The sequence below is a fragment of the Hydra vulgaris genome, chromosome 05 (genome assembly GCF_038396675.1).
Source record: "Hydra vulgaris chromosome 05, alternate assembly HydraT2T_AEP".
Lineage (NCBI taxonomy): Eukaryota > Metazoa > Cnidaria > Hydrozoa > Anthoathecata > Hydridae > Hydra > Hydra vulgaris.
In genome coordinates, this window is record NC_088924.1 from 733283 (window position 1) to 755178 (window position 21896).

At 29.7% G+C, this 21896-nt stretch overlaps 1 protein-coding gene across 1 annotated transcript; it reads left to right on the top strand.

Annotated features, from left to right (window-relative positions):
• The first annotated feature begins 17428 nt into the window (after positions 1 to 17428).
• LOC136079928 (major centromere autoantigen B-like) lies at positions 17429 to 17788 on the top strand. The gene has a single exon (XM_065796601.1). It carries the CDS (start codon positions 17429 to 17431, stop codon positions 17786 to 17788), a length of 360 nt encoding a protein of 119 aa, XP_065652673.1.
• The last annotated feature ends 4108 nt before the right edge of the window (positions 17789 to 21896 follow it).

The following is a 21896-nucleotide window of genomic DNA, read 5'->3' on the forward strand; positions in this document are numbered from 1 at the left end:
GGTTACATGATAATCTTAAACCCGTCAGGAGTCGTTGGATAAGTAAGTCGGTGTTGTCCGTTGGGTCTTTTCTCGTAAAAAAAGTAGTGCCATGGGGTAATAGAGCGTCTCTGCTATAAGTCAACCTAAACGGTGTGTTCTCAGTACTAGGGGAAATTCTAATACTTGTACACGTATACTGCTGCGGGAAGACGGGCATCCCAATCACGTTGGTTAAAGGCAACATAAATAGAAAGATTCTGAGCCAATACTCCATTAACTAGTTCTACAAAACCATCCGTTTGAGGGTGATAAGCCGGTGTGAAAGATTTTTTCACATTTAGTATGTCACATAATTTTTTTACTAACTTACTAATAAAGTTGCTACCTCTGTCAGTTAGGAATCGTCTTGGCGCTCAGTGTCTAAACACAATGTTATCTACAAATAATTCTGCGATTGTTGCGGCAGCAATAGCAAACACTAAAAAAGCTTCCACATACTTGGTAAACAAGCAGCCGAAAACGACTATGTAGTGGTTTCCTCTTAATGATGGTGGGAATAGTCCCAGACAATCAGCTGCAATGATATCCCATGGTCCTTTAACGGGGATTGGTAGTTAGGGTGCTTTGCTAGGTGCCGGAATCCGTTTTTGTTGCGCACAGGTGGTACATGATTTCAGCCAAGTTTGTATGTCGTTGTACATATCCACCCAAAAATAGTTGGTTCTGATCTTTTCGTAGGTTTTTGTCAATCCGAAGTGACCTCCGCATAGTTCGTCGTGGGCCCAGGTTATTATTTCGATAATATATTTCGAAGCTATAACTTTGTAGCATTATTGCTACATTGCAAGTCGACCGGTCGGATCTTTAATAGACATTAGCCATTTCAGTCAATGGTTGTCCGTTATGATGTTAAAACTTTTCCCATAGACATATGGTCTACATTTTTGTACTGCGACTGCAACTGCTAATGCTTCGCGTTCTATTGAGGAGTATTTAAAATCTGTACTTGTGATTTTTCGTTCGCCATAAAGAATAACACTTTCAAGGTCTACTTGATATTGCGATAAGATATATCCCAACGCTTCGCCACTTGCATTGGAGTATATTGGAGTATAAAACTAATTTGCTAGTCGATGTCCTATTTGAATTTGGAATCTTTCGTTAGTAATTTATTTAATGGTAGCGCAATGTTTGAAAATCATTTTATGAATCTTATGTAATAACTACATAGATCAATGAATGCCCTAACATCTTTTATATTTTGGGCACGGGGTAACCGTTTACCGCTTTTATATATTCTGGATCTGGTTTAATACCCTCCGCGTTAATAAAATGTCCTAAAAATTTAACTTCACAGCTACAGAAGGTACACTTCAGAATGTTAACTTTTAACCCGGCTTGTCTTAAATTGTTAATTATTATCTGTATATGTTTAAGGTAGTCTTAGAATGTTTTAGAATATACTAAAATGTCATCTAAGTTGAGCATGCAGTTTTTATACATATGGTCCTGAAGTAAATAGTTCCTCATTCGCAGAAATGTTGAAGGCGCGTTTGATAGGCCAAAGGGGAGGACTTTGAACTGATATAATCCTTTGTGGGAGATAAAATCAGTTTTCTCTTTAGATTCATTGTCAAGCTGCATTTGGTTATAACCACAGATCTAACGAAGAAAAATACTTCACACCATATAACATGTCCAGACTTTCGTCGATCCCAGGTAGTGGGTAAGTGGTGACGTTATTTATTTTACGGTAATCTATACATATGCAGTAGGAACCATCTTTCTTGGGCACCATGACTACTGGGCTGGACCAGGGGCTAACACTTGGTTCTATGATATTTGTTTTCATATCCTCGATGTATTTGTTTAGTGATTTCCTTTGTGACTCGGCAAGACGGTCACAAAGAAAAAGCTCTTGTTCGAATCGGCTGAGCATCGCCAGTGTCAATGAAGTGTTTTACCACATCAGTCTGTCCAATTTCGTGTAAACTTTGGTCAAAAACGTCTTTATTGTTGGTTAGTAAGGTCAATAGTTGAAGACATTCTTCGGGGTTTAACGTGGCGTCATTAGTTTTTGCTTCAAATAAACTCATCAATCATGTGGGTGATCGAACACTGCATTCATCAGAAACTTTGGAGGGTAGCGAGACAATTATCCAATCACTTGATCTTTCCTAATGGTCAAATAACTCGGTGATGGGTTAATAATATGAAGCTTTACTTGGCTAGACTCACAATGGTTTATGGTCGGAAAGACATTCGCATTTTGTTCTTTAAAAATATTTGTCTCTGGTATGAAGAGACAGTCTTTTTTTGTTTCTAAGGCTTGCGCTATGGTAAAAGTGGTTTCACAATAAGGTGCAGTCTTCATTTCCTTTGTTACATGAACCGTAATGGCAAACTCTACGGGTGTCTTCTTTGATGTCTCTTGAGGAAACGTTGTATCTGTGCCACTAAGATTAAACTGCTGTACTTTTTTTGGACGGCTTACTTGGTCTTGAGAATGTTGAGAACAGTCAATTGGTAGCGGATGAGATGGTATAACTTCACCCGATGGATAAAGGGTGTCAGACTGCCGAACTTGGGCTTTCTGTTGAAATCTCTTAATACTAGGCTTATCATTCTCAAAGTGGTGGTTACGCGAGCCACCTCTCATTGAAGTTTCTGGAACAGCTGTCCTCTTGTCATCGGTTTCCTTAACTTGCGTTTTATGGCCAATTGTCATATAATTAATAATTTCTTTTATGGCTAATATATCGTCAATTGGTGGCAAAGTAATGGGTATATTGAACCTTTTCCCAAATTTAACCAGGAGGTTGCCACATTCTAATTCGACGCTAAATCGACTCATGAAGTCATATCCCAAAATCACTGGATGGGTAGTTTTTAGCGATTAACATTTCATGTGCAAATATTTTACCTCCAATATCGATGGAGCATAAGGTCCTTCTAAGGATATGGAGTGGCGTTCCATTAGCCGTTTTTAAAAGACCATAGTAGGGTAGTGGTTTGTCCGTTTAAGTTTAGATATTTTCGAATATATTTTTGTCCAATACACTGCATGTGGCGCCCGTATCCATGACAATAAGCACCGTGGTTTCGTATACTTTACCCAAGATCTCAGAACCGGGGACATCTTCAGGACCCGATTCGAGTTCGTTGGCATGTCGTTGGGGTGTACGGTTACATGAATACGAATTATTCCTTAACACAATGGTTTGGAATTGTCGATTTGGGGAAGGAATATAATTAGATGAGGTCGAGTGTTAAATTTTTGGGTTCCAGCGATTGGGTTGTGGCGATATCTGTCGGTAATGAGTTTGCTTTGGGTATTGGGACATGTTCTCGGAGCATGATCTTTGGGTTGATAACGTCCGGTTGAACGAAATTTTTCATGTGGGGTAAGAAAGTTATTGTTTCGCCTTAATGATTCTACTTCTTTTTACAATTCCACAATTCGATGGTTTAAGTCAGGGGACTTGCGGTATTTAGTAGCCACAATAGATTGTTTAATAGGATTTAAGAGTGCATCTAACTTAGCCTCTAGCCGGGAGATGGTTGATAGTCTTGCAATTTAGCGAACACTACTGCGGTTTGATAGTCGACTACATTGGTTGTAGAGTGCAACGCGACGAAAACTAGCTAGCCATTCTGTATTATCTTCGGTTTCCGTTCCTTTGAACGGTTTAGGCTGTAATTCTTGAATGGGTCTTGTTACCAAGCGTTCTATGATTTGTTCTAGAGACGTTGTTTTTTACGGGACTATTTGTTGGGGAGTGGCTATTGTCTTGATTAAATGAGTTGGTTTCGGATAAGTCTAACGCGTGGTTTAAGTCAGAGGAGGAATTGTTGAGAGAGTTATGAGTGTTATTGGCGGTATCGGAACAAGGATTAAGTTCAGTAAACGGGCAGATTTTTCCCGATCGTAAACGACTCATACGTAAGTATCAATGTTCAATTTCAATATTATATTTAATTGATATACTAATTTTAAGTTTCGTCTAATGTAAATGCATTAGACGAAACCTACAATTAGTATAAAGGTGAACTAAACGAAGGTCAATTTTTACTTACTGTGCGATCGATAGGTCCAAGCAGAGATGAAATCCACTTGAATCCGGGCAGTGCCTCCAAATATTACGTGGTGACTTTTATTTAAATATATACAGTTGTGGACATAATAATAGTAGTGGCTAGTAAAACAATGATTTATGATAATAATTTTATGTAAATTTAAATACAAATGAATGAGTTTAGGCATAACAGTAATACAAACACTGAATAATGAAATGGGAGTAAAAATTGTTGGTAACACTGTTCAAATTACTTTAGGGAAGTCCCGAATTTTTATACGAATATATCTAGATTTTGTAGGTTAAAATAACATATCTTTTGTTTCCTATTAATTTATTTATATTAGCTTTTAGTTTATTTGGTTTTAGTAAGACTAATTATATGTAAGAATAATTTTAGTGTTAATTTAATGAAATATATAAAATAATCGTATGAATTTATTTTGAAATAGAAATTATGGGTCGTGCAAAGCATCGTAGTGCAGAAAAGAGACAACTAATTATTAGATTAAAACAAGAAGGGAAAACATACAAATTTATTCAAAAGACATCAAGTTGTTCTCCTATGATGATTAGAAATGCTCTAAAATGGAAAAATGTAGGCAAAACAAGGGGCCGAAAACAAAAAACGACTGAACATGAAGACAAATTGATAAAACGTGCTGCTGTTGCCGATCCTTTTGTAACTTTCCGCCATATTAAAGGTTTAAATTTAAGCGTTTCTTCGAGAACAGTACGTAGGCAGTTAATACAAAGTCAGTTAGTCGCCAGAAACCCAAGAAAAGTTCCCCTTTTGAAAAAAAGGCATGTGGTAGCAAGATTACATTTTGCAAAAACGCATACAGATTGGCCTGTTTCAAAATGGCGTAATAGTTTGTGGTCTGATGAAAGCAAAATTGTTTTATTTGGGTCAAGTGGACGCAGGAAGTATGTAAGGAGGCCACCTAACTCTGCATACAAACCGCAATACACCATAAAAACTGTAAAACATGGCGGAGCAAAAATAAATATTTGGGGTTGTTTTTCTAATTATGGCGTAGGGCCAATCTGCAAGATTCATGAACCAAGACACATACCTTCAAATATTACAAAATACCATGTTGCCCTATACAGAAGAAAATTTTAGAATGCAACAACGTGGTGATCTTTGCCTAAACGATTTAATGTTTTGATTGCAAACTATTATTAGTGAAGAGAACCTGTTTGCTCTTGCATTTAAAAACAAGGCTGAAGTGGAAGATGAAGAAATTCATCAAGCAGCTATAAAAGGTTGCTCAACAACAGTATTATGAAGTTGCAGTTGTATTTGTTGGTGAAGATGGTGCACCACCTGCTTCCAGGGAAGTTGTTATTTACCTAAACGGTCATTCTCTTAAAACTATATCAAGTATGTCTGCCAACGTAGATCCTTTAGATGGTTTATGGTCTATTTTTTCCAAAAGGTGATGCTGGTTGGCATAATCAAATGGTTCCTAACCCTAAACGTGCCATATTGATTAGAAATCATGTTACATTATCTCAGTATTTATCTTTCAGTTAGACATTTTTTTTCACTCTTTTATGCAAGAAACTGTTTCAGCAATATGCTTTTGATGCGTATGCTAAAATTGAAGGCCTTTGCTTTTATCAGAAATAACCAAAACAAACTGATAAGCGAGCAGTATGATGCCTTACACAAATATGCAAACAACCTTGGAAATGATCATAATGTTAGACCAGGGCGTGTTGTAGTTTTGCCATCAACTTATGTAGGAAGTTCTAGAGCTTTAAAAGAATACTTTGAAGATGCTATGGCAATAATTAAAAGTAATGGTAAACCAGATCTTTTTATTACTTTCACTTGCAACCCAAAATGGCGCGAGATAAATGAAAATTTATATCCAGGTCAGACGTTAAATGATAGACCTGACTTGGTTACTCGAGTATTTAAACTCAAACTAAATAACTTTCCCAATGACATTTTTAAGCACGGTGTATTTTAGGGAAAGTTGTAACACATGTTCAGGTTATTGAGTTTTAAAAGCGTTGTTTGCCACATGTTCATATTTTACTTTACTTTGCAAATGATGATGCATTGAATGATGATTGCAAATGTGCTTGAAACAGCACATGATATCAATAATTTAATATCTGCAGAGATTCCAGATCCCATTGATAATCGTGATCTTTATGACGTTGTTAAAACGTGCATGATTTACGGTTCATGTGGCACACTGAATCGAAATTCTCTCTGCATGAAAGATAGGGTGTGCAGCAAAAAATATCCTAAAGAAATATGTGCCCTAGGTGAAAGAATTTTTCAATATATGACATTTTTTAGCTGTTCGCGTTTTACTCATAATTTTATTAAAATAAATCTTTTAACATGTTTAACCTTTTTTTAATTAGTCTCATTTTTTTTTTAAATATTTTTAGCATCGTCTTTTGTAACCTGTTAAAATGGTGACGTTATGCTTTATATTTTGATTAAACAAAATTGCAAATATTTATAATTTTTATTATATTCTTCTATTTGTAACTTTAAAGTCTTTAACATTTGAGACCTTTTGTGATTTTTGATTCGTTTTTATTTGAACAGTACAGAAATTACACAGGTCCTTCTATAAGTGGTGTTAGTAATGGCGGTATGGATGAGCCCTTCTCTAAATGGAAGGCTCGTCCATACCGGGGTCTTGGAAGACACAGATGAAAAAACAGCAACCAAAAGGTTGTAAATGTTCTATTAGTGAAGATATTTATAACTTCGCTCATTTTTTTATATTTTATGGTTTTTAATTTATTTTTTTTAATTTGTATTTTTTTTTAAATAATATATTATGTTGTATAATTAATTTGTTTTAGTCTTTTTTAATTATAATTTTATTTGTTTTTCACCAAATAAACTTAAAGATAGTTAAATTGCTTCATTACCCAATTATCATAATATAATGATACTACATTCTATTGTTAAATTTAATTAATCGCCGCTTTTTAAATTTACTATAAGCCAAGACAATATATTTAGCTATAAAAACGCAATTTATTTATATCTCAATTTGTTTTTTTATCTTTAATGCTTATAGTTTGGCTCCTTGAGGCATTTATTATTTTCCTTTTTGACTAAAAGTTTTAAATCTATTGTAATGTCTTTTAAATTAAACTAAAGTTTACTTAAAGCCAACATGAAATAACGTCATTAAACAACACCGACAAGCTGCATTATAACAGCAACTTAAGTATGACAACAGGTTACCAAAAAGCAGGTAAAATGTTTTCCAGGTTGTTTGTTTTTTCTTTTATGTCTACTTATCTGTTACAATTTTTTTATTAGGTTGTCATGACGCATTAATTAAATAAAATATCAAAGTTTACATACTTTTTAAAATTAGTTATACACATGTTTGATTCTAAATTAAATAATTTTTGTCTTTAAACTTATTTTATTTGTCTAATATTAAAAATATGATGCTTGTTCATTGATTTATAAAAAAAAGTTTATAATACTAAACAGCCCTCAAAAAAATGCAAATGATGATTGTCATCTAAAATTTACTCTGCAATTATAAACCGCTGCCATTTTAAAAGCTCTAAATATTTTATTAAACACTAGCGCATGCATACCTTAAAATAAAGCTTTTTTCTAATATCTAAACGACCGTGAATAAAGATTTGGCAAGCGATAATATTTGTGACTCAGTAAATCAAGAGCTAGCAAATCATTTAAGCGATTCATTTATAAACTTAGATGCGGGAATATGGAGATTTCCAACAAACTAACGCTTAGCGTTATGACTTAATTCTAAACAGTCCGCATCAAAATATAGAGAAATTTGATGAAAGTTACACCAATGACACAAATAATAAGACAAAAATAAATTTTTCTAAATTTCATTTTATGCGAAAACTAATTTACGGCGAAACTCAACACTGCAGATGGTAAGTTTACTCCTTGTCAAAAGATGAAGCTTTTTGCTTTCCTTGTAAACTTTTTTCATATACACATACTCAGACGGTGAAAAAAGGATGTTGTGACTGGAAAGATCTGAGTCGGATATTGCATAGGCATGAGAAAAATCAAGTGCACATAGAGTGCAATGAAGTGGATAAAATTTTATAGGCGAATCAAAAACGGAAAAACAATAGATGAGGAAAACGAAGGATTGATTAGAAAAAATCTTAAAAATATTGATATAATTTGTTTGAAAAATTCATTAATATAATTAATTTTTTAGCCTCACACAATCTAGCATTTAGAGTTTATCGCAAATCATTTAACCTGGACAATAGCAAAAACAGTGGTAACTTTATAGACATTAAAGTTGTTATCCAAATATGATCTGACGTTAAATAAGCACTTGCAACGAATTACTGAATAGCAAATTGATCAAAATCATCTGAGCCACGACATTCAAAATGAATTAATTACATTGGTGTCTGAAACAGATGATGATGAAATTATACACTGAGTTAAGCAAACAATTACTATGCCTTTTTGCTCGGTTGCGCCAGAGATGCAAGTCGTAATGAACAAACGTCAATCATATAACATTTTGCAATTCCTCAACTGACGTGATAAAGGAACATATTGTTGGTTTTATTGTCGTTACGGAAACTACAGGAGCAAACTCCATATTACAAGAACTAGAGAGAAATGGTCTGAATATAAAAAATTGTTTAGGACAGGGATAAGATAACGGTGCCAATATGGTAACATTTTAAAGGTGTCAGAACAAGAATAGAGAGGACCTGCTCAAGCATTGTAATAATTTAGGTACAATACTTCGAGAAGGTGAAAACAGCGACAAAGATCCTTTCAAACTTTAAGAAAAGCTGCAAATTTTAAAATCCACTTTACCATAAAAATATAAATGATACAAAGCAACTTATACAGTACATTTTAGAAAATAATTTTGAAGAAATATATCCTATATAATCTTTACATAACAATCAGAATCATGCTCACAATTCCAGTTAGTACAGCTGTCGCTGAGAAAAAAACTTTTTAAAGTTAAAACTGATTAAGACCTACTTAAGAAGCACGATAAGCCAAGAAAGACTCTCTGCTTGATCCATTTTGTCCATTGAAGTTGAAATAGCAGCGAATGTTAGTTATGACACAATTTTAAAAAGATTCAGCAGGCAAAATACCAAAAAGTTCGTCTTTTTTAATTTGCAATTCTTCGTGTAATTACTGATATTAACTATAAAACTTATATGCTCCTCCTAAATTTTTCAATCTAAGTTTTAAACTTATAATGAAACCTAATATTTAAATATTGGGAACAAAAAAGTGTAAACACCTATATCAAAATAAGGTGTAAAACAAATGTTTAAAATAATTAAGAATAACAGCTCTGACTTATGTTTATAACTTTCAATAAAATATAATGTTCAATAAAATATTAAGCCCGGAGATTAGGCCAAATAAAGGTTGTTTTTTTTTGTGTTTTTTTACATGAAAGAGGCTAGCAAAGCTAATTTCGCTGACGTCCACGGTTGGACCTAAAATTTGGTATAAATAACAGTAATAATAATGGTATTAATGAAAATAATGATAATAACCAAAATATTTGTATTATTAAAAAATAATGATATTATTAAAAAAAGGTAATAATAATAACAATGATAATGATGGCAATTGTATACTTAAATGTATCTATATGTATTCACACACGTGCATACAAAAATAAATAAATACATACATACGTGTCACACATAAGCTTATATGTACACATAAACACACATACATCCATACACATACACATATTCTAACACACACACACACACACACACACACACACACACACACACACACACACACACACACACACACACACACACACACACACACACATATATATATATATATATATATATATATATATATATATATACATATATATATATATATATATATATATATATATATATATATATATATATATATACATATATATATATATATATATATATATATATATATATATATATATATATATATATATATATATATATTTATACATACGCATGTACGCGTATACATACACACATACATACATATACATACACACACATATTAACACACAACACGCATACATACACATATACACACATTTATACACATACGCGTACATATACCCACACATTCAATCATTGTGCAAGGACGACAAAAAAAACTGTACATAAATGTAAAGATTCTTTAAAAAAAAAAGTATAAAATAAATAAAATATACAAGAGAGAGTATTTTAGCTATCCAAATAGAATTTTTTTAATTTATTGAAAAAAATATATCGAGAAATTGAGTTTTCAGTTTTAAAAGAATGAGGGAGATTGTTCCATGCATTGGTGCACTAATGTTTAATTGATTCGCTACCAAGTTTTATTGTCCTACTATGTTCTACAAAGACAATGTTGCATGAACAGGAGCTTAACAATGAACAGGAGAATGTTTGTTACATATTTGAAGAAAAAGTTCTTGAAGGAAATCGGAAGTTTATTTTGAAGAAAATCCCATACAAATAAATAGTTTAAAAAAGTAATATTGTCGTTTAGTCTAAGAACTTTTGATAATTTAAACAGCAGAGAAACATTGTCATGGAAGTATACATACATAAAAGTAATAGTACTTTTGATAAATATTTAAACTAAATATTAAACAATAACAGTAAGTAATACTGATATGAATAATAGTAAAACAATGTTATAACAATTTTTGTATTAAATATAATAACACCAAAGGAAATGTTAATAACCAATAATGAGCCTAACATTTTACAAACAGTATCTTATTAATTTATTCAATGATTTTATGCATTGGTTTGTGATATATTTATGGCCATACTCAACTGACAAATGAATTAGGATATATAGTTTAAGTTTACTAAAAGATAGAAAAAAATGGGAACTTTTTATAGCGGAAAGAAATAACAGATTGAGAGAGTACTTGCGTGTGATTCCAGACAAATCGACAATTTATTAGATGAACACGCAATCTGATCATTTTGGATAGAAAGTAAAAGATATTAGAATTAAAACAATATTCTTAAAAGTATTTAACTTTAAATGTCTTGTTTTCAGATAAATTGTTCCTAAAAATTTAGTCGTTGATAAGTAGTTTATAGGGTATTATATTACTATATATATTAAAAAGCTTGAGGAATGTTTGAGAAATAAAATTTATATTAGGTAAAAGAGATATGCTTTTTACTATTACTGTATATTTATCTTTAGAAAATTATGTTGCTGACTTAATACAGTTTTATTGTGCTAACTGGTAAGATGATTAAGTGCTATTAAAGTTACACATGTTGGAAGATCTCGCTATTTTATTTTTGAAAAAATGAAGTGCTTGGTTTAGACCAAGAGGGCGAAGTTTAATAAATTATTTTACCATATATCAATCCCTTTTCCAACAAGACTTAAAAAGTATTCTTAAATTACACCATTAAAAGCAAGCCCTTTTAACAGAAAGCTTAAACAATCTTGAGAAAAAGAAAAAACAGTATATTGCAACCATAAATTATTAAAAGAGAAAGTCTGAATAATGTAAAAATATATGTGTACGAGATTAAAATATTAAACAAAACATAAAAAAAACTAATTTAATAAAAAATCCAATTTTAAATAAATATTAAATAAATAAAAAGTTTTAACAAGAAAAGAATATTAAGAAATCTTTATTGTTTAATGTTCACTGTTTGAAAAAAACAGCTTCTGAACTAGTGATGTTGATATACTTAAAAAACGAGAATTTTTCGTGTTGATTGGTGCTTATTAATTATACTAAATTTGTCAAATAATTTTAAAAAGTCTCATCTAGAATGTTTATTACTGCAGTACTTAATAATAAAATACGAAATAAAGCAAGGGTTACGGTTAGCTGTGGCGAAGAAAACATTGTGATTGTTTTTAAATCTAACAATTGAGAATCGAGTAATAGTTTTACTATTTTAGAAAATGATTGTTCAAAAAATGTTTCTAGTGAACACAAATAATTTATCTGCAAAACAGACCCTTCCTTAGCAACAGATAGCGATTCAGAATTTAATATTGAAATAGAGAAAACAGATAAGTTTAGAGATGAAATTTTAATGGATGATTGAGATGAAAGATCAGTTGAAAATATTTTAAATGCTTTTAAAAATCGTTTATTGGGATTTGAAGGTCGGAAAAAGAAATTATAACCAACTCGCTAGTGTAAAAATCAAATGAAATCAATTTTTCAATTGAGTTTAATTTTCGCTTACATTCTTAGATTCTTTATTTAATCTTCGCACTCTGCAAAATTCATGGCTGCCATTGGTATTAGCACCAGAACCAAATTAGCTTATTATAATGATAAAACCCACATTATCAAGAGAAAAACTTCTTTGTAACATGGTTGTTTAAATCCTTTAAAGGATATTCCAGACAACTTAATTTTTTTAGGGAGAAAGCTATTAAATCAAACAGAGTTTGTCCAGTTTCTGCAACTCTTTGCTGCAACATTACTACCACTTTACTACATAAGTACAATTTAAAACACTTTACTGCATTACCACATTACTATCACATAACAACAACATTCCTATCACTTATTTATATCATTATTCTTCAGAGGATATAAATGACGGTTTTAAAGAAAGCCCGACAAATCACATGAAACATAAGAAAGAAACATCCACTAGAATTTATAAAGACCATGAAAGTTACAGTCGTATCGACAAATTAAACTGAAAAAAATAACTCTTAATCCCAAGCAAACGTAAAACGAATACATGTACTAAAAACATTTTCTTTTTATCAAGACTTCAGTAATCTTGTTAACAAACTATCAGATAGTACGAGTACAATAAGACAAGATTGGCGTTAAGTAAAACTGCAGAAACCTTGCAACATTTTAAGGATCATGAATTTCGAGGTTGCTATAATCCGTATTTTCGTAAAAAATTAAAGATAATCTGATTCTATAATTAAGGAATCTAAAATCCACCTATGACAAACTATTATCTTTAAAATAACAATAAAGGCAGTTGTCTCCAGTATTAATAATAAAATTTGTAAGAATCGGAAAACATATAATAGCGACAAACGTATCTTCATTGCTATTTTCAAAGAAATAATTAGATGTTTACCAATTTTAGAAAGCTTAGCCAGACAAAAATTAGATTGTACTGTTCATAGTCAGAGGTTATTAGAAAAGTTCGGAATTAGTAACATTATTAATATAATTAGGTACAAGTAAAACATAGGTAAATCTTACTGAACATAGGTAAATCTTACCTAATATTATATATTATATATATAAAGTATATACGTATATATACATATATATGAATAAATACAGTCAGGTAGAAAGTTATTTCAATGCTTGAGAAAATCAACTTTTAAACAAAAAGAACATTTCAATTTTTCTAAGTTCCTATGTTCATAAGTATAACGCAAGGATTCATGTTCTGATTTTTTTTCCTCCACCTTTGCTTCCATCAAGGCTGAAAGCAACCTTTAATAGAGTTAAAAGTTGTTGAAGATATTTAAAGTGTTTTTACTAAATTATTCTTCTTCTGTTCTTTAAGAACATTAAGTACTCTATTTGTTGAGTGTACGAACGTAACTTATATACTATTATGTATATATGTATATATATATATATATATATATATATATATATATATATATATATATATATATATATAAATATATATATATATATATATATATATATATATATATATATATATATAAATATATATATATATATATATATATATATATGTATATATATAAATATATATATATATATATATATATATATATATATATATATATATATATATATATATATATATATATATATATATATATATATATATATCTGATGATGTACAATCCAAAGTTTTACAACTTACAAAAATTTATGAAGCGAGTAAGTAACCAAACTAAAATTTTTGGTTGTTTTAGCAGTATAGATTGCAGGTATGCTAGATGTTGTAGAATATCCATGCCTGTTGAAAGTTGAATATCTAAATGCATATTTGTTTCTATTCATTATATTTTTATGGGATAATTTAGATTCTCTCTATGTTAAATATTTAAAATACATTAAATTCCTTAAGTTTCTTACAAATTAGAAATTACCTGTAACTTCTGGTTTAGCTGCTTTAATAATAGACAATTTCTTTTTTAAATTAGATCTTACCTTAAATTTGTTTTTGAACTCGCAGATTTCGTTACCTTTATACATATTTATTGCATGTTTAGTATTTATTATTATCATAAGTCTAGATAACCTAGAATATATTTGTAAATATTATCGAAGCCAGAAAAATACCTAATTTATTATTTAAGTATTTGCTATATTTTATTAGTTTTATTTCACTTGTTAAATGATATATTACAACACATTATATCTTGCTTTGTGTTTCATATTGCTACTAATAAAATTACAAATATTGAAGTTATAAGTTAAGAACATATTCTTTTGTTTGATAATGGTACACATACATAAAATGAGTAATTATATTGTTATTTTAAATTTATACATTTGCAAACTATATAATGAATCTAAGTAACAAAAATTTTTTTAATTGTTGAATAGGTTATAAAAACAACGCCGCAACAAAGAAATAATCGTATTTTAACCGATTTAAAATGTAAGTTATACTGCTTTTTGAAAAGCAAGAAAAAACCCATACTTTTTTAATCAAAATACAGATATTTAATCTAACTCTAAAACAAATTAATTATAAATATTTATGCTCGCCTTGCCCTCAATACACTTAAAGTAATCCGTTTTAGGTCATTTTTGAGCACTTTTTTTTCCAAACATGTGCTTTGAGGACAAGGAAAGAGTGGTTCAATGGTGTTGAAATTTTTTGTAAGTTTAAACAGACTTGCTTCAAATCTAGACTGTTTGGTTTTTCAAATTCTAAATTTTTTTTTTTCTGAAGACCCTATATATATAATATTTAACATTTTTTAATAATAACAATTTAACTTTTTTAATAGTAACAATTAATATATAAAGCATTAGAAAAAAATCCCTAAAATAGAGATTAGGACAGACGTGGAGGAACATCAATTAATATAAAAAAATCTGATTAAACAGGCTAATCAACTTATCAAGCAAAGTAAACGTAAACTTAGATATGGAGATTTACTGCTTCACACCTAGTGGTCGTCCATAAAGTACGCGCGCGTATTTTTCGTCCAGCTCCCCCCCCCCCACCCGCATTTTGCAATACGCTTTTTTGAGTACCCTCCATCTTCCTAAATGTACCTACGCTTTTAACCTAGTTATCTAACATTTTATGATATTTTTTTAATTTAGTGTCTTCTTTCTTTTATAATTGACTCACTGCGCTCCCATCTCATATACGCCATTTGCAGACCCCCTCTTCCCCTCCGAGCGTACGTACTTTATAGACAATCCCTTATAGATTCAAAAACATCATTTTGAGATAATGAACAAATAAAATTTTGCGTAATAATTAACAATAAAAATTTTTCGTGTAAAAGTTGAAATAAAAATCCTAATAACTCATATTAATAATTGATTTATTAAATTTGTGTGGTATTTCAAATGATATACAACTTAAAATACTAAATAGTGGTATAAATAACTCCTCACTTCCAAAAATGGACTTAGTGCTTTTCCCTTGTATACTGACTATATAAATAGACACACACACACACAAATTGTTTTTACTATGTTTCACAAAAACACTTCTAAGTTTGACATTTTTGTTGGTGCAGTAGATGCTTTAATGCATTTTTATTAATTATAGTGTACCACAAAGAGCACCTAAACCAGAATACGTTGTTTCGAGACTTACTCATTGATATGAACAGCACGACTACAAGACTGGATTATATAGATTTCAATCAGAAATCTGAATATCTATTTGGAATCATTACTAATCACACATTAAAAAAACAACACCTACATCACAATCTGAACTTATAATTTATGTTCCTTCTTTTAGTAAATATTTTAAGTATCCTTCAATAGATTCTTTGTCTGAGAGTGCTATTGATGCCAGAAACAAAAACTGCAGGAGTTAGTAATGCATGTCTAACTTTCTTGGCAGAAAACACTAGGGATACAGTTAATTATTTGTTTGTGACATTTGATATGTACCTCTATTGAGTGTTAGTTTGAATATTATGCTACTGTTAATAGTTTAAATTATTATTGATAAACTATATTTGTTAACTTCTTTTTGGTAAAGAAACCTTAATATAGTGTATAATAACAATTCATGGTTCTGTTTTTTTTTTTTTATAACAAATAATAAATTTTAACTTTTAACTAACTAATCTAGAAAAATCTATATCATGAACTAAAATGTTATACTATAAGCTGTTCTGTGCTGAATTTTGAAAAAGGGCTATTTTCATAGCCACAAGATATTAAAAACATCTCTTAGAACATTGAAAAGAATCTAAAGAACAAAGAATCAGATTGTAGCAGATTTGTTTATAATATAATATATTTTTTAAATTTCTTATTTTTATCATATTATCTTAATACCAGATGAATAAAGTGCACAGCATCATAAATTCACATATTGAGCTAAATTAATAACTTATCGTTTTTCTAATTAATTTAAATGTTATCATTCCAAAAAAAGTCTCCGAATAATTCTATTAGTTGCTTTTTTAATTTTAAATTTTTCGAAGAATTACATAAGTATTTAAGGACTTAAATAATTAGGAGTTTTAAGAAAACTAAGTTTTATTCATAAATAATTCTCTATTTAATTTCAATTGAATTATTAGATATATTAACATTCAGGTCTGAATTTAAATAAACACTTGCTATAATGCAAAATGAAAGTTGTTGAAAATAATAAGATTACAAATGTAAGTTTTTTTCGATTATATAATATATATGCAAATTTCAATTTCGTGAATTTCAATTCTTTTCGATTGCTATGTGTAGCATAGTCAGCATTTAGAAAAAAACTATTTGTCTTTAAATATAATTTTAAATGGCTCCTTTAAATAAGCGTAATCAATATCTTGATGAAATGAAAAAAGAGCACCTTGCTCAAATTAGAGTTCAGAAAATAAGGTCGATATCTAAAACAATGCTTGAAAAAATAATACAGTACAATCTCTCTTATTCAAATCTCCTTAATTCAAAAAGCATTATAATTCAACTAAATGTAAATTCCCCGTGAAATACGCTTCAGAAACCTCTTTGTTTAATTTTCTATAACTCGAATCTCTATAATTCGAAAACCTCTACAATTCGAATGGATTTTTCAGACCTGTCAGTAAGATTCTTTTTGCAAATCGAACTTTTTAAATTTTTGTCGTGTAAAAAGCTCGTTAACCATCGAACTCTTTTTTCAAATTTTTTGTTAAACAATTAGCGGGAATTATTTCCTTCTGTTTAGAAAAAATCATGGCATCAAAAAGACTGCATAAAGAAAACAATTCGAATTTGGAATCGGAGAAAGGAAAAACAAATAAAGGGGTTTTGATAATCTTTGATATCCCACCAAACACGCTTTCAACCTGGAGAAAGAATAAAGATAAAATCTTTAACGCTATTCGTTTAAGAAATTTGGCTAAACGGGTGAAAGTCGATACGTGTTATCAAGTCAACAAAGCTGTACTTAAATGGTTCAAACAAATGAGAGCTAATAATGTCCCAATCAGTGGTTTGCTGGTAAAAGAAAAACCTTTATATTTTGCAAAAAAGTTAAGCTTCGAAAATTTTCAAGCTTCGAATGGATGGCCAGACAAATTTAGGAAAAAGTAAATTAATTTCTTATTTTATTATGTGTAATTTTTATGAGTAATGACTTTACAATATATGATTATTCTACAGCTTTTTTTTAATTGCTTTAAAAAAATAAAGTAAATATTTTCCAGAATTAGACATTCTGGAAACTTGCAAAGACCTCAAAGTTAAATTCAAACGTACGTATCGCACGTATAAGTTACGCCAAAGCAATTATAACTTTATTTTTTGTAGATATGGTATATCTTTCAAAACTACTTCTGGAGGAGGGAGGGGGGTTCAAAGTCTGTTAACAATCAGATGATTGCTCCATGGCTTGAAACGACACTGCCTACAATTCTCTCTCGATACCCACTTGAAAATATTTTTAATGCCGATGAATTCGGTCTTTTCTAATAATGTTTGCCTGACAAAAGTTTACATTTAAAAAATGAAAAGTGCAAAGTGCATAGCAAGCATAGTAATGTGCACCTGACTGGGATAACCGCAGGTAATATTAAAGGAGAAAGACTTTCAATTTTTGTAATCGGAAATTCGAAGTCTCTTTAAATGTTTAAAAGTGTGAAAAATATTCCTTGTCGCTATCGGGCCCAACCAAAAAGTTAAATGTCGGCAGAATTATTTGAGGAGTGGGTTAAAGAAATTGACCTAAAGTTTAGTTTTCAGAAAAGGAAAATTGCTTTAATTGTATATAATTGTTCTGCCCATCCTAACATGCTGAAACTTGATTGGGTGGAGCTTATCTTTCTTCCACCGAATACAATTTCGGTCACCTAACCTATGGATCAAGGAGTTATCCGATCTCTTAAAGCCAAATATCGCTCACTTGCAGTGAAAAGCTAATTTTAAAAAAGAGAACAAGTTTTCTATCTTAATTGCTATGTTTATGCTAACAAAAGCATTCATAAATTCATAAATTGTTTCAAAAAATCAGGAATATCATTAGAAGCATTGGAAAAGTATGTAAATGAGGATAACGACCTTTTCTGTGGCTTAGATGTAGCGAAACTGTAATGGAAAACTTAAGAGATGATCTCAAACTGTAAAAAACAAAATTCGATGCAGATTTTAACCTCACGGCCGACGAGTTAGTAGATATAGATTTCGATCTTTGCATTGCCAACAATCATCAGATGCGGACATCATGGCAGAGGTTTCTGAGCATGATGCTATTGAAATTGAAGAGGAATCCGATGATCAGTGCGCTTGTGTTTCTGACAATGCTACAAAACCAAGTATGAACGAAGCTGTCACTGTACTCGAGAATTACAGTCTTTATTTCAACTTTGGAGATGATTTGACAAAGCTCTTAAAGATATAAATCGTGTCATTGAAATGGATTTAATGGATTTAATGGATAAAAATGGATTTAACGGATTTAATAGATAAAAAACAAACTACAATTACTGACTTTTTTTTGAATGTAAAAGTTTAAATCACATAATATATATTGCATTTAGGCCTAAGAATCACTTTTTTGTTTGTTTATTTTATTTTTATTCGTTACTTTGACCAAAATATTTGAAAAAAAGACAACTTTCTGTAATTCGAAAATCTCTCGAATTCGAACTCCCCCCCCCCCCCCTTAAATTCGAATTAGAGAGGTTGTACTGTTGAAAGGTTTTTGATTTGAAAAAAGAACATAATTTGAAGATTTGAGGAGCCCAATATTAAAAAAAAAAACACAATATTGAAAACTTGAGCGAATTTTATTTCGAAATGCTTACAAATCCAATGCGAGAAAAATTTGGGGGTTTAAAATGGAGCGAATATTTAGTCTTACAAATTTTACGGCTTTTTGCACTTGCAAAGTTCTAACGAATCCGAATTAGTTGAATCATGTCGAGTTTAGGAACATTAAAGTATCCAACTGCACAAAAACACTGTTTTAAATTAATTAATGGAGAAAAAGAAATTTTATCTCTGACAATCGAGGTAAACATCATTGCCACTCAATGTTTGAAGATAATTTAAGTTTAAAGCTATTTACGCTTTCATAATTTATGAAGTATATCAGAAAAATTGTCCATTTAGCATTGATGTTATTCAAAAGAAAGTTTTTATATTTTTTCTCTGTCGGATTTATTTTTTCTCTGACGGATTTATTTTTTCTCTGATTGATTCTCTGACGGTGAAAATTTAACCAAAAAGGGGAAAAATATCACAATGTGTTGGAAGCTATAAAGCAATTCAAAACATACTCTTTAGTTGGGGAAAGGTTGTAGTTTATAGAAAAACATTTGTCAAATAATATGGCGACAAACTTAAAAACTATTGGATGTTTTTAAAAACAACAACTTCTGAATACATATGGAACATTCCTAAAGTTCAAACTGCGCGAATAGTTAAGGCTCATGATCAAAGTGCGTTGCGGGTGATACTTAATCATTTAAATGGCTTCAAGCCATTTAAATGATTAAGTATTATGAATACGAAATTCTTTTCCGTGCGTAATGATTATGAACAGCAACAAGCATTATTACGCACGGGAAAGAATGCTATTTCGTCAATGAAGCAATTCTTACCCAGTCAACTCGACTTCTAATTCTACTAAGATTTAACGTAATAATAAAATCAGTAAATTTTCGTTTTGATATTCTCACCGACAATACAACCACGCACACAAATTACACATAAAAAATACACATACGAATATGAATGTAAGAATGTTACTCTTAGAAAAACAGCAATGACAATACAAATTTGACGAGTCATTCAAAAGAAGATTATAAGAGTGTGCATCAATATGATTACACTTTGTATGGACCCATGTGAAACAAAGATCACATTAGATGACTCTTTGATTTTTAAAAGTTCGCGAAGCTTTCGAGCTCGAAGGAAAGTAACCTTAAATGTTGTCAGAAAATATAAAAAAAAACATAAAATGTTGATAAAACTTAAACAAAACTAATATTTAAGCATTGAAAGAAGGTAAAGGTATACAAAAAAGAAATTTGTATAAACATAAAAAATCACCAGTTTAAAACGTTATTAAAACACATTTTTGAGCAATTTATGGCTCTGGCAAAAGTATATTTTTTTATTAAAAAACATTTTCTTTTTCTCTCTATATTTAGATATTGTTTAAAAAATGTTGAAAAATCTTGTCTCAATAACATTGAATAAACAAAAACTAAAGTTTTACTTTCAAATTGATTTTTTTTAATTCCAATGATTTTGATAACGATTGTTTATTTTTAAGTTCTAACAAATAAATGGATAGACAGAAGAGCATTTATCCACTTGTGCTTTCATATACTTTAGCTAAGGCCTATATAAATGTATGTCTGTATATATATATATATATATATATATATATATATATATATATATATATATATATATATATATATATATATATATATATATATATATATATATATATATATATATATATATATATATATATATATATGTATATATATATATATATATGTATATATATATATATATATATATATATATATATATATATATATATATATATATATATATATATATAAATTAGTAAAAAACACTTATCTAGCTTTTATCTTTGACTTGAAGTTTCACCATTGCTGGATATCAGGAAAATTTACTAAATCTCAAAAAGAAATTCAATTTATAGAAAAAAATATTTTACAGGAAGTTATAAATTATTATAAAATATTTTAAAAATTTCGAGCTAAAATTTGAAAAGAAAATTGCAAAAAAGCGTAATAGAAATAGAAAAATAATTTGGTTCAAACCCCCGTACAGCAAAATTGTTTCAACAAATATAGGTAAAATTTTTCTGAAATTAGTAGACAAACATTTTTCTCCCTCTATAAATTACATAACATTTTTAAAAGAAATACCATTAAAGTAAGTTATAGTTGTACAAAAAATTTAGAAAGAATTATAAAAGGCCACAACTACTCGTTAATTAATAAAAATGAACATATAAAAGAAAAAAACACTGATTATTGTAATTGTAAACAAAAAAGAGATTGCCCTCTAAATAGAAAATGCCTTTCGAAAAATGTAATTTACAAGTGCATTGTTTCCTCACAAACAACCCTGATAAACAATATATTGGCTTAACCGAGGGGAATGGAAAAAACGTTATGCCAACCACAAACAATCGTTTAAACACAAAAAATATTCA

Bases quoted from the DNA above. Each gene is read 5' to 3' on its own strand.
- LOC136079928 (XM_065796601.1), top strand. From the start codon at position 17,429: ATGGCATCAAAAAGACTGCATAAAGAAAACAATTCGAATTTGGAATCG.